Source organism: Nelumbo nucifera, chromosome 6 (genome assembly GCF_055504915.1).
Source record: "Nelumbo nucifera cultivar China Antique chromosome 6, China Antique-T2T, whole genome shotgun sequence".
Classification (NCBI taxonomy): domain Eukaryota; kingdom Viridiplantae; phylum Streptophyta; class Magnoliopsida; order Proteales; family Nelumbonaceae; genus Nelumbo; species Nelumbo nucifera.
Genome location: NC_142654.1, coordinates 15,258,287 through 15,272,599, shown reverse-complemented (window position 1 = coordinate 15,272,599; position 14,313 = coordinate 15,258,287). Strand labels below are relative to the sequence as shown.

The 14,313-nt window shown below is 38.6% G+C and overlaps 1 protein-coding gene across 1 annotated transcript; it reads left to right on the top strand.

Moving 5' to 3' along the window:
- Window positions 1–8,817: 8,817 nt before the first annotated feature.
- LOC104589920 (cytokinin riboside 5'-monophosphate phosphoribohydrolase LOG7) lies at window positions 8,818–13,487 on the top strand. Its single transcript, XM_010248401.3, has 7 exons — window positions 8,818–8,942; window positions 10,034–10,131; window positions 10,768–10,798; window positions 11,340–11,439; window positions 11,533–11,603; window positions 12,248–12,391; window positions 12,704–13,487. Exons 1-7 carry the CDS (start codon window positions 8,832–8,834, stop codon window positions 12,794–12,796), a joined length of 648 nt encoding a protein of 215 aa, XP_010246703.1. The 5' UTR covers window positions 8,818–8,831; the 3' UTR covers window positions 12,797–13,487.
- The last annotated feature ends 826 nt before the right edge of the window (window positions 13,488–14,313 follow it).

Below are 14,313 nucleotides of genomic sequence, written 5' to 3'. Positions count from 1 at the left end.
CCGTCATAGCTCCTACAAAGGAAAAAAAAATCCAGTCAGCTACGAACTGAGGTAAGTGTAAATCAGAGACAAAGAGAGAAGTACCGTGTGTGCTGAGGTAGAGGTCTACCAGGAGAACTCAGCCCAGCTCGCACAAGCTTCTCCTTAGCCAGGAAATTTCCCATCTCGAGGCCAAGGTCCCTCCAAGAATGGATGACTGCCCTGGTCTCTACATCCAACCTCACCCCGGGGTCTTTAATGGCCACTCACCTGTGAGTCAGAAATGGCCATCCTTCGGGGTTCCGAACAACGAAGTATCTTCTCTTCCAAGCCGATACCTTGTTCGGGTTACCGAATAGAACCTTGTACCCGGGGTGAGGTGAAATGCAATAACTTTGTCGGGTGTCGTCGAGAAGACAAGGGGAATTTCTCTTAATAGAACAAATCGAGCTAAAGGTATCTAGAGAGAGAGGTCGGTTATACTCGTGGAAGAGTGAGATCGTACCAACAACAGTACGGATGGAGTTCGGGTGAAGCTGATCGATGGTGATGTTAAAGAACTTAATAATCTCTATGATGAAGGGGTGGAGCGGGAAGCGTTGCCTGGCTTTGAGCTGCTCCCCAAAAATCGCAACCTCATAATGGTCATGATCCCAAGGGTACTGACCCAAGGGAATAATGAAGACAAGGGTGTTGAGGAGACAGTAACGAGCTATTAAGGATAGTAACCTGTCCGAGGTCATCGTGGAAGGACCGAAATTGTCTGGGTCCTGACTTCGAGTAGAAGACGAGACCCCCTCCCTGAAGGTCGGCAGCTCTGCCTGAGGTTCGGGTTCCTCAAACTGAGCTAGTGTAGAAGTCGAGACCCCCTCCCTGGAGGTTGGCCGCTCTGCCTAAGGATTGGGCTCCTCAAACCAATCTGACCCGACTCCGGGTAAAGGCACTTTCCCTAAAAGGTTCAAGGAGGAGCTCTCTGACGAAGAGCTAGCCTCACCAACGGGTGTTGAGGATCGCATCTCGGCACCCCCAGACTCACTAGAATCGCTAAGGAGCCTATCTATGCTAAGGCTAGGCATATTGGACCGAAAAAAGAAAAAAATAAAAAGGGGACAATTAACACAAGAAAACGAACTCACCAAAGAAAGCAAAAACGACCTCGGACATAAGGGGAGAGAATGACGAGTTGAAGGACTTCAACGCGATCTCAAGAAAGCTCAGTCACACAATTTATGGTGAGGAAGATGGCCCCTTCAGCCCCTATTTATAATCCACCGCATCCGACGATCAACGGTTGTGATCTACGCGATCCGACAGCTCCCACGGAAACTGACTGCATGCTACCCGAGGACGAAATCAGTTGAGCGTGTTCTTTGACGTCCGCAGAGTTTATAAACAGTGTGACGTCCACACGTAGCCAACATGCGATCTAGGTCATTTCCTGATCGAGTTGGGCGGTCCCTTAGAACCAACTAGGAGAACCACCCTCTTGTATCTTGGTCATCATGCCAAATCCACCTAGGCTTGTCATGAACTCCCCGCAGCAGGTTGAAACCCTTGGCACGGGAAGTGGGGGGCAATTAATGAAGGGTGATTTGACTAGACCTAGCAAGGGGGGGACATGTGGATACAATCCGCCAACAAAGCAACAACTCAGTGAGGAGAGACTCGTCAACAGGTGGAGAGAATGATCGGTCACCTCGGCGCAAAGCTACCTCGGAATATAGCCACGTTGGAATCAGGTCACCTCGGCGTCCCGACTAGTTCGTGACATAAGTGCCGAAGTGACACGTAATCGGCCCTAGGCGACTCTAAACCCCACGGGATCACGCCGCACGACGGTAGGCCTTATCCTCTCTCCGTCCGGATCGAGCGGTAACGATAAGGATCGTAAATTGGCACAATACCCTCTGGATAAAACGGACACAGACCTCATCAATCTAGGCCGAAGATCCCGGAACTGTTCCGTGAGGTTCACGGCTGCTCTGTATATAAAGGTAGCAACCCCTCCGGGGCCTAGGTACGCATAATATCATCTGCACAATAGCACTCTAGTTCATTTTCAGCTCGTAGTCTACCGCAAGAATACTAACTTAAGCATCGGAGCGATCTCGTCGGGTTAGCCACCTCGGATTCTCTGAACTCATTGTTTTGCAGAACAAATAGCTCGTCACACAACGAAGCTCTAGGTCATCCTCCAGAAGGGAGCATCCAATTCGTGCTCCATCAGTATCAACCCTAGATGTCATAATTACATAATAAAATTATAAAATATATATAAAAATATTAAAAAACTTTATAAAAATACAAAATTTTGATAGAAAACATTTCTCCATTTTCCTAATATTATATATTCATCATATTAAACAAAAATTAGTATGATAAATAAGAATTATTTTTGTAAACATAAAAATATAAAATAAATTATAAAAAAATATTTGAATACATACTATTACTAGTGTTATTATTATCATCTAAAATTAGTATATACAAAACAAGTGAGCATTTTCTAGTAAAATCAAATGTTAAATCATGTCAATTGGGATACATTAGCATTTGATCCAACTGGGTGTGTTAGTGGGTCAGGTCAGCATTCATTGAGATTGAAACATAGAAATATTGAGTATATATGGGACGGGTTGGTTCAATACCCCTCCTTTGGGTAAGATTCGGGTTTATTTGAACCCGCACCAAACCCGGCCTGTTGATGCATCCTTAAACCCGAATACAATTGGATCCAATCCAAGACCACCTTTAATTTGGATCATTTGCAGCTCTACCTGCAGCAAGAGTAGAATGAGCCAGTAGTGAACAGGAGGGTAATGTTTGTAAATATGAAGGACGAAGAGTGACAGAACTGGAAAGTATTTCCAGGACGGAACCAGGTCAGGAAGTTAGTGATGATACTTCACCTGAACTGAAATAGACGTCGTTGCGGCGTCCTCCCTGTTCTCAGATTTTTACGTCCGAAAAATTCAAAACCAAAATGGGTTCATGATCGTGGGGGAGCGATCACGTCGAATTAATGGTGTGAGCCCTACTACTGTGTTCAGTGTTCATCTATCACTGGCTCCAGAACCCAACAATGTGCAATGTGAAAGCTTTTCAAATTCACAGACCAACGAAATAAGGTAGGAATCACGCCCAACCAAGAGCAGAGGAGCAAATAAGATAGAGATATCCAAGGCAGAACTCGTAAGTGAGGGAAGTGAAGGACAGCAGTGTTTCAGTACCAAGCATGAGCAGAGCAGCCAATGAATGTGAATCATTCCTCTCTCTCTCTCTCTCCCCAGTGAAGTAAAAGATTCAAGGACTTGAAATAAAGGACTATTTGAAAGGCTTGGAGCCGAATCCGTGAAAAGACTCCAACGCAATCAAAATAAATAAATAAATAAAATAAAATAAAATAGATTTGATAGAGGTAGGGCTGCGAACGGTATGAGTTTGATTTCTCTTTTTATTTTTGGTATTGGATTAGGTATAAACCAAATTCGATTTGATAAGAATTTGAGAGATTCAATCCATATACATAAAAATTAGCATAAATTTATATTGTGGATCATTTACAAAAACACTCATGTATATAGGTAGTTTTCATGGATTTATTAAAACCAAGTGGCTAATTTACTTAATCACCTTTCCATTAGGCCAAGTGGAAAATGACAGTTTTGGCCTTAATATCCTTTCAAATAAATTTAATTTACAGAAAATAAAAAAATGTCATTTTTGCCCCTAATAATATGCAAGCAATAACTGTCATGGTTAACTTTATTTTATGTTTGGGAAGGAAGACATGGCATTGAAAACAAAGAACCTTAGAAGTCACCGTTCTCTCTTCTTCTTCTTCTTCTTCGTTCTCTGAAAGTTGAAACCAACCATTATTTGGTAAATTCAAAAATCAAATGATATATCTTTCCAAAAGCTTGATATGAAGTGTTAGGGGTGTTTTTGAAATAAAAAAAAAATGGGCCGTGCCCTCAAACATTTTTCACTTAGTTTAGATGGTCATGTAATACAAGACATTCTTAATAAAAGTTTGATTAAGTAAATTGATTGCAAGCCATAAAGGGTATGGTGTTTTAGTAAATGACTAGAAAACAAGTAATATCTATCTACCCAATCAACACATAAGACGGTGCTGAACACTTAAGGCCCACTTAGACGTTAACATATAAATTAAAGTCTAAAGATAGAAGAATCGTGGATGACTGAACTGCACCAGTAAGGATTAGAAGTTACGTTAGGCTAGTGAGTGGGAAACAAGTGATCTTTCATTCTTCTTCTTTGGTTTGTGGTAATTACAAGGGAAGTTGGTCTCGGACTCTATTTTGAGATATCTTTTGATCAACCTTCACAAACCCATGCATTATAACTGTATCAGTTCTAATGGGCAACTCATGACTAGGAAAAGGTATCTAAATTAGTTGAGTGAATAGAGTTTATCTTCTGATGTTCTTTAGGCAACCCCACTATATAATTTCGGCCACATTTGGGGATGATTTACCAATAATCTAAATGTTTTAGGTAGACCCACAGCCATGTTTGACATGGAGAAGACTTAAATGATAAATGATGCTATCAGCAAGCCCTTCACATATTGAATACAGCTATTAGGCATGTTCTTTAGTGGTTTCAACTTTCAACTTTCAAATAAATATTCCTTTGAGCTTTTGAGCTAATGGCTAATGAGTGACACCACCATTTTTATTTCTTTGCAATTTAAGTGGATCCAATTGTTTTCATGGCCATCCATCAATAGGCTGCAATGAAAGGAAGAATGATGATTAGGGAAGATAAATATATATAATCGATTTGAGAAAAAAAATAAAGAAATAGGAGGATCAAATGCCTTTTTACTTCTATAGTTAAGAAGTATAATGCAACTAACCAAATCCCCAATTGACCATTTATTGAATTAATGAAGTTAGTTGAGATTCAAACCATTATTGCTCCTTTTTTGTGGGAGAGATGAAATGCATTAATTATGTGAGTTAGAAACGATATTATAAAAAAAACCATAAGTATATTTTAATTAATTGAGACAACTTAATATTCAGATAATGAAGACTTGGAATCTTGCTTTATATGATTTTGACATGTGGCAAACTGAGGTGGAAGCAATTGAGATTGACCCACTTTGTTACCTTTCCATGGTAACAAAGAAAAAAAAAAGTCACTTTTCCATGGTCATCTTTTGTTTAAAATAAGAAAATATATGGCTATTATTGACCATAGACTATAGAAGTTTGGCAACATCTGAGATTTGAGTCTAAATCAGGTACAGTTGGATGAGTATGCTGATAAAAGCACCCAATAAATTTTCTGATTCCTATCTCATAAATTACCCCCAGCCTATCCTTCAACTGATTCAAAAGCAAGTTTCACAATTATCAGAATATTTATTTAGTGCTTACTTAGGGGGTGTTTCACAATATAGTTGGGGTTTATAAGTTCTGAATAACAAAATGAACCATGTTGTCCATTACCCCCAAATAGACCTGTTCATGGGCCGGGTGGCCCCACGGGCCTGCCCGGCCCGGTCTGACCTCCGGACGGGCTTGAACAGGTTTTTTTGGCCCGCGGGCTTAACTTTGGGCCAAAAAGCCCGGCCCGCATAAAATTCGAGTCGGGCTCGGGCTTTGTCAAAATAGTCCGGCCCAAGCCCGGCCCGGCCCAACCTATAGTTAAACCTAAGTAAAAACCCTATGTGATGTCCATTTGAATAATTTTTTTGATTTGAGAAGGTTGTTGATTCACTTGTAGGCCCATTGTTCATTTAAATAGGAGAAAAAAACATCTGAATTAAAATAGATAATGTCTATTTGAATAGGGAAAATTTTTATTTTCTTTTATTAGGTCGGACTTCGGGCTCGGGTTTCGGGCTTTTTATCAGGACCGGGCTCGGGCTCGGGCCTATTATATTTCTGTTAATGAACACTAAAAGCTTGACCCGAGCCCGGCCCGGCCCGGCCCATGAACAGGTCTACCCCCAAGTGAGCAGTAAATAAATATTCTGATAACTGTCTTAATAGTTTGATTTGAATCATTTCATCCAATTGTTTTGGACTCACATTTGAGATGTTGCCAAACTTACTGATGTAGTAGTTGCTTTGTTTTCAAAGACAAAATCAAATATGTTGTTGAATACCCCCTTTAGTGTTCACAAGGGTGTGCACGGTTGATCTACTCTCCTCAAATGCGGCTAACAAAGGGTTTTTTATACCCTTTGCCGTTTGTATCTCCCCAAGTCTACATTGGCAAAAGCCCTTGTTCATGGGTTAAAAATTTGCGATGATGCAAGTATATGAAACACATTGTTGAACCTAATCAATTATGAAAGTTAATTATGAAAGGTTAATGTCTTTGGATCTTATATCTGTCAATCTTTAAATCACACTTTAAAGTAATAATAGATTTGATTTAGTGATAATAGGCGATCCATACGTAAAATATGATTAAACATGTTTCAAATGTATTTATAATAACTAAGATGCCTTCCTTTTTAATATTGTCATCTATAAAAACAGGAGTGAGATTGAGATTTACTGTTTTTAGATATCAAATATGTAGAGGTCTTTTGCTTTTCAAATATCAGGCTTCAGTTTTATCAAAAACCAGACATGAGTCTTCTATGTGGGTCCTTTATGCCTCTCTCGACATCTCTTTAATTTCATTCGGTGAAAGTGATGCCTTCCCTTTACGTGTGGGGAAACAAGGGCCCTCTTCAATTGCCTTGTGTTCGATCGGTCCTTCTCAACATTCTATGCCACCTACCACTTTAACCTTAATCTTGTTTGTTCTCTCTCTATCTCTCTCTATTTTTCGGATTCCTAGTATAAAGATATAGATGGAGACTTGGGAGTCATATAATTGTTATAGTGGCTGAGCTAAATTAAAATTTTCTGTGTTTTAATGAATAAGACACTATTTAATGGCTGAATTGAATATTAGTGTTGGGTTGATTACCACAATGTTTTCGAATCACTGTTGATCCGAATGATCAGATCATTTGGCCCGTGAGCTGTTTAGGCAACTGGTTTTATTTTACTCCAAACCTAATTTTTGGCCAAAATCCGTTGAATTATTGACTTAGAGTGATCGAATCATCAACTTGTTTGATCCCTTCAATAATTTTTAACTATTTTTTATTTTAATTATTATTTTATTATTTTTATTTTTATTTTATCAAAACGGACCATCCATTCAAAACAGACGATCAATCAATGGTAGTCAGAACGATTCCGATTCCGAATCTTTTTTAAAACATTGGATTGCCATACCCACAACTGTTTTATCCACTAAAAGGCAAATCAATAAGTAATTCAATTCATCTTTTCCCAAATGGACTCTAGATTTGAACCTTGCGGCCTCCAAATTGCGTGATGCTATTCAACGAGATTCCAATATTTTAATCTATGTAAATTGAAAGTAGAAATTAAAAACAAAAGGAATAATTACTGGACATCCCATGGACAAGAAAAAGAATAAATTTGCCCAATTTATTAATCTTTGTAAGAAAGTAGAAGAAATTACTTTCTTTTTTATTGTGAAAAAAGCATTTTTTAATCTTTGTAAGAAAGGGTTTCGACTTTCGAGCAAATTTATCAGATTCTGATTGGATATTTACTTTTGGGCACTGGATCACAAGTCAAACCGGCAAATTATCCGGTTCGACCACTTAAATCATTCAAGAATTTAAAAACATAAAAACACTTTCACGTTACTTTTGAACCTATTTTGCATCTACAATAGGGCTAAAAACAAATAAATGCTATAATATTGTATATCTATCAATAAATAAACTTTTAAGAATCAAGCATTCCGAGATCCATTCTGGCCGGTGGTCTGTGGTCCAAGTGGTCAGACCAATTCTGACAAAGACGGTGCCAAAGCAAATGCCAGAAGCCTAGAACGTCCGATCACCACATACATGAAAACACTTTGGACTTTGGAGGCTTGTATCAACAAGAATACCCAAGTACAGTATCTCTCATACAGAGTACAAGCCATTGGAGATAGAAGCAAAGCAGAAGCCTTACGGGCCCACCAGGCACAAAGCAACAAAAGCAACATGGGCCCCCTTGGATATCAAGTAGCCCATAAATTAGTGGTCCAAATGGAAACACCCCCTGATCTGGTTTTGTCCTATTGTGTTTTGTGGGCCCACAAAGTATGCAGTTTGTTAATGGTTAGCATTCCTCATCAAAGGAAGAAAACAATAATAGAAGAAAGTTGCTAAATAGATAATTCAATTGTATCCTTAGATTAATTGCCTCATTACCCTTGTGATTTGTGAACAATTATTATTTCAAGTATTTTTTTTAAATAGTATATACACTATACAGTTGTCTAATACATATTTTAATTGCAGAAAATCAGAAAACTCTTAACCTACCATTGACATTGAGAGGGTAAAGAGAAGGTTCACACGTGAGAAGCGTGCCAAATAAACAAAAGCAAGGACCCAACAATATAAAGGAAGAAATTAAAATAAAAAATCAAATTAATTATGCATCAACCAAGTGAGAATAATCCTATATTCCTAAAACTGAAAGACCTTCCTTTCCTCCTGGCTTTTGGCCCCTGGCAGAATCCTATACTCCTTTTCCATTTTTAGAAATAAAATAATGTAAAGGAATAAATAAAATGAAGTTCTTTTTTTTGCTAGGCGTGATGTAAGATTTAAGAATAGAGGGGACTTTCTACGAGGTGGGGTGAGGGGTTGTTTGTATAATAAATAGAGCTCGTTTTCGGTTCATCTCTATACACCGTTCCTTTTCCTCCTTTTGTTTGAAGAAATTGTTGGTTCACACGAACACACACACGCACTACTCTGAGAGAGAGAGAGAGAAGGAATGGAGGAGGAGAGGAAGTCGAGATTCAGGAGGATCTGTGTGTTCTGTGGGAGCAGTTCAGGGAAGAAAGCAAGATACCAAGAAGCTGCAGTTGAGTTGGGGAAGGAGCTGGTAATAATGGGTTCTCCTTTATTCTTGTCAGCACTGCTTTTACTATTGAAAAATTCTTTCAGGAACAGTTTTTTACTGGTGTTTCTCTTTCACAGCTAGAAAAATTCAAACCACCCAATGAAACCAGTTTTTATTGTTTCATTAATGATTTCTGGATTCGATGGGATCCCATTTCCGCCTTTCTTTTCCTGTGTTTTTTTGGTTGGTATCATTTTCGTCCAAGAAGAAATTATGGGGTTTCTGTGATTCGATTCTGTTGTTAGATTTCTGAGTTCTTCAATTTTAGTTTGTTCCATTAATGGATAGGTTTTATGAATCTTGATTTGTATTCTATACCAAGAGGAACCTCTGCATTCTTTCCATATTTGGCGGATTCTTTTGGTGCATTTTCAGATGTCATTTTCTTCTGACGGATGCAATCTAAAATCCAAAATCCAAAGCTTTCTTCTCCATCCTCTGTCTTCTTCTGTGTTAACTTCTTTGCAATGTTACAACTTACAAATCTTAGTTCCAAAGCTCTGAAAAATTCATTATTATTCTCGTTTTCTGATGAAACTCTTTCTCATTTGGTGTCATGTTACTGTGTTTGTGGTTTTTGTAACAAACAGGCTTTGATTCTTTGGTGAATTCCGGGGGTTTTAAGTTTATCTTTGGCATGAGAGTTAGCTAGCTGTAACCTGCCTGTCTAATAGGAAGTCTTCTTGCATGATCTCTCTCTCTCTCTCTCTCTCTCTCTCTCTGTAAGTGGGAAAAAAGGAAAAAAAAAAATCTCTTCTGCTTCCCCTAGGGAGCAAACGTGCTACCTTGGTATCATGACACATTAAGCATGTCCTCTCTTGGGTAGCTCCACAATCCCCACACCCTCTTCCCATGACGAAACTCCATGATTTTTTGTTCATGGGTTCCATGAAGAGTGCATCACTCGGCAGCTTCCGGGGTTTTAAATTTGACCAAAGTCCTTGTTATGATTAGTGTATCAGTTGCTTAACATCGGTATTATTTAATTAGTAATAATGTTGGTCTCTGATGCTTTTATTATGACTGACACCTGTTACGTGGATTTGCATTCTCGATGCTTTGGAACTCTGAAGGTGGAGAGAAGGATTGATTTGGTATATGGAGGTGGCAGCGTGGGACTGATGGGTCTTGTTTCTCAGGCTGTTCATGATGGCGGGCGCCATGTTCTAGGGTTTGCTCTCTCTCTCTCCTCCTTTGAAGAAGTTTCAGAAGACTAGTGCCGTCTCTTGCATGATTTTTATGTCTGATATTGTAAATTGGGTTCTTGTTTTTGACACGCTATTTGAGTTATTATTTAAGCATTGACATGCAACTTCGTTCATAGTTGCCAATAGGCTTCATTTCAATGAGGGTTTCTTTTCATGAAATGGTGTTACGGCCCTTTTTATTACTGCCGTAGTGCCGTGTACATTCTTCGTTTGTCTACGGTAAGAACCAAGAACCAGACACCTGTTTTTCAAACTTTTGAGATTTTCGTCAACCAGATAAAGTGAAATCGATTTGGTGTCGGTCGGTAATGTCAGTACACACTGAAACATAGATCAGGAAAAAGCTCATGAACTTTCCAAAGATTTCTTTCCACCTGCTCCGGTGGAACTGTTGAAGCTTTTTATTCCTAAACAAAAATATAAACAATGTTGTATTCTATAGGAATAGAACCTTTTTTTTTTTTTGCTTTCTGGAATCTTTAATTATAACGTAAGAGAATGGTACTCTAAATTTCATTTTATTTTATTTGTGTAAAAGCTAAAGATATTTTGCTACTGCGTCTGGGTGATGACTTACATTTTGATGGGTTTTGTTGCAGTGTTATTCCGAGGACTCTAATGCCTAGAGAGGTAAGTTGGAAAGCTTCATTTAAAGTTTTAAAGTTTAAACAAATCCTCCTTGAAATTCTTTCTGATGACAAACATGGGAAAACGATGATTTTTTAGAGTACCAGGGTTAAATGTAAGCTGTTTCAGATATGGTGCAGCTTGTCAACATTCATGAGATGTTGAGTCTCTACGTTATTCGTAACAGTGGCCTCCTTTCTGTATTTAACATCTTTATCTGCTCTTTCCTTATTTGTACTCGTCTTACAGTTCATTCATGAGCTGTATGTGAATATTTGTTTGAAAAGGATGTTGTATATATATTGATGTCCTCAGAAATTAGGCATGCAGCAGTGTGTATCATGTTTGGTGTCGAGCTTCTGAAATCTAGGTTTTGGTTCTTCTGGACATGGCTTGATCCAAAGTTGGGGAGCTTGACCTTAAAAGAACAGTCTGGTCACTCTGTTTATAGTAGATTGATACCCAACCTAGTTAGAATTAAATGCTTGAAAACACTCAAGAGCTCCCTAGACATGCAATTATATAACATAGGGTGGCATTGCAGATAACTGGTGAGACTGTTGGAGAAGTGAGAGCTGTATCTGATATGCATCAACGAAAAGCTGAGATGTCTCGTCAAGCTGATGCATTCATTGCTCTACCTGGTATTGTCTCGATTACCATTTCAATGGTATAAAACCTCTGTACTTTGTTTAACCATCAATGTTATGATTCTTTGGTTTTTTCATTTATATCAGGCGGGTATGGCACCCTTGAAGAACTGCTTGAAGTCATCACTTGGGCTCAGCTTGGTATTCATAAAAAACCAGTAAGGCTTTCATTTCCATGCTTGTCTGCCATGGGGTAACAATTTTCATTTCATCCTTAGTGGCTTAGGTTTGGAAATGGACGCATTATCATCTTTTCTTGTAAAATTCATTAATATGATAAAATAAACATAACTAGAGAGTTTTTCCTGGTTCTTTCTTGACAAATTGCAATTTTTGACTCAGATGGGTCTAAACCACAACATAAGTTTCTTTCTTTATCATGCAGTGGTGCACTCCATTAATAAACTCACCATGAATGGGGCCAAAACTGTTCAACAGCCAATGTATATACAAGCCTAAAGCCATTTTTCACAAGCAAGGCTACAAGTTTTTTCCTTCAGATATCGATCTCAGAATTTGTCACCATTACCATGTTCTAACTGTTGCATTTCTTCACATAGAAGAGATGACATGGATGTAAAAAATATGGAGTCTATTAATTTGCTTTCCGTGTTGGGGAGTATTTCCATCTTGAATGGTTGAATGGGGAAGATGGTTTGGAAAATTGCAATCAATTAGAACTCCGTCAAAGGGAGTCTGTTTGCTCGTGCTTTTGGCTGTAATAATTAATAATATATTATGCATCATCTGAGGACTAATTCTATATTATTATTTTTTAACTAAAGTATACATATTTCTGCAGGTGGGTCTCTTGAATGTGGATGGATACTATAATTCCTTGTTGTCTTTCATAGACAAGGCCGTTGATGAAGGCTTTATTTCCCCATCTGCACGACGCATTATTATATCTGCTCCAACTGCAAAGCAATTAGTGAGGGAGCTTGAGGTATAAACAATTCATCAAAAAGGGATGGATACCCTTAAACAATTTCTTGTTCCACTTTGAATATTATATTATATTTAAGTTAAAACTTATCCCTTAATTCCCTTTGAAACTAGGCATGGTTTGACTTGGGAGAATACTAAAATAGTCCATTTCTTTAAGTATATATATATAAAAAAAAAAAGAAAACTAGAATTGGTTCAAGTTAAGACTTGTGAAGGTCTGACGAGATGGGTATTTGAAATTAATACGTTTACCCAGTTAACTAACTAATTGTTTTCTAATGGCTTCTATTCTTCTCTTGTTGTGTATCAGGAGTATGTTCCAGAGTATGATGAGATTACATCTAAGTTGGTCTGGGAGGTTGAGAGACTAAGCTACGTGCCCGAATCAGGTGTCGCCATGTGACAAAAGATGGATTGTATATGCTTTTTGGCCTCCTCTTTTTTACATATCTATACATACATCATCTACACACTCTCACATATACATTTCCCCAATGTGAAAATTTCTACGTGTCATTCTTGTTAATTTGTTTCTGAAAGATTTGTGGAAATTAGTGATCGAACTTGAAACTTTTTTGTTAGTAGAAAATGAGAAAATCTCTCCTCTCCCTTTCTCGTGCATGTGGATGAATTGTCAAGACTCAAGAGTGGATACAGACGAATCAAGATTTGCCGGTTTTGAGTGATGGGTAGACTACCAAATTGAGCTTTAGCCGGTTCTAGATAAATACATGGCCGGGAATGAAACGTTATGGCGAAGGTCAAATTTGATGGCTTATACTAACGAATCCTCGCAGTATATCCAACTATCAGCAATTTATATATCCAACTGATGTCATTCTTCCAAAATGGGAGTGTGTTGAATGAATCTTTTTCTTGAAGCCTAAACGGCAAATTCCATTCAACAAACTAAAAATACGAGGACAGAGACAGAAACCTTTTGACGATTAGAATGTTTTGTTTTTTTGCCTTGTCGATTAAGGCGGTAGAGATGTAGAAAACAAGTCAGTTTCAGATAGATTTACATGAAAGCTGTTAATGTCACTGTCAAAATTCACTTCTCAAGTGATGTAGAAAACAAGTCGGTTCCAATTAAGGTGTTCAGCCTTCATTAATGAGAAAGCACGGTTGGTCCTCATTGTTGATAAAATTAAGGAAGCTTGACTGAGACGATTAGAATGTATTGTTTTTTTGGCCTTCTCGAGCAAGGCGGTAGAGATGTAGAAAACAAGTCAGTTTCAGATAGATTTACATGAAAGCTGTTAATGGCACTGTCAAAATTCACTTCGGAATGGTAATTTCATGGATTCAGGCTTCAAATTAAATCACAGAAGGTAAGATGTCAAGAAGGGATTGTGTAAAATGCTGGTTTCTGCTCCGGAACCAGAGTCTTAACCATTACACATTTACACTAACCCCATGTTCTGAAAAAGTGTGGAGAGAGAAAGAAGGGTCGGGTCAAAGCCCATGATTTCAAGTTTTACACAAGAAATAACCTAGGTAGCAAAAAGCCAAAAAACAAAAAGCAGAAGAAAACAAAGCAAAAAACAAGCGAGACTGTCGGTATACCAAACACGAAAAAAGAACCCCCACCCCCACCCACTTTTCTATGCAGTGTCGCTCGCCTTACGCCCGCCAAAGGTTGACGGAGAGATGATTCTCTCTCTCTCTCTCTCCGTGTTCCGCGGCTCCACAGCACGTCCACGTTCCCATCACAATTTTTAATTCCCAAATCAAAATAAACATTCGTTCTCTAACCAGGATAAGCTCCGAATGTCGTGGAAATATTCCCAAGGTTTCTTCCCCGTGGGCCCCACCACCTTCTCGACAGGATAAATACCGTCAGATTCCCCATCTCGCCTTAGGTGGGGCCCACCTGTATCCAACGATTCACACAGCCAACCCCATGGACCAGCCGGG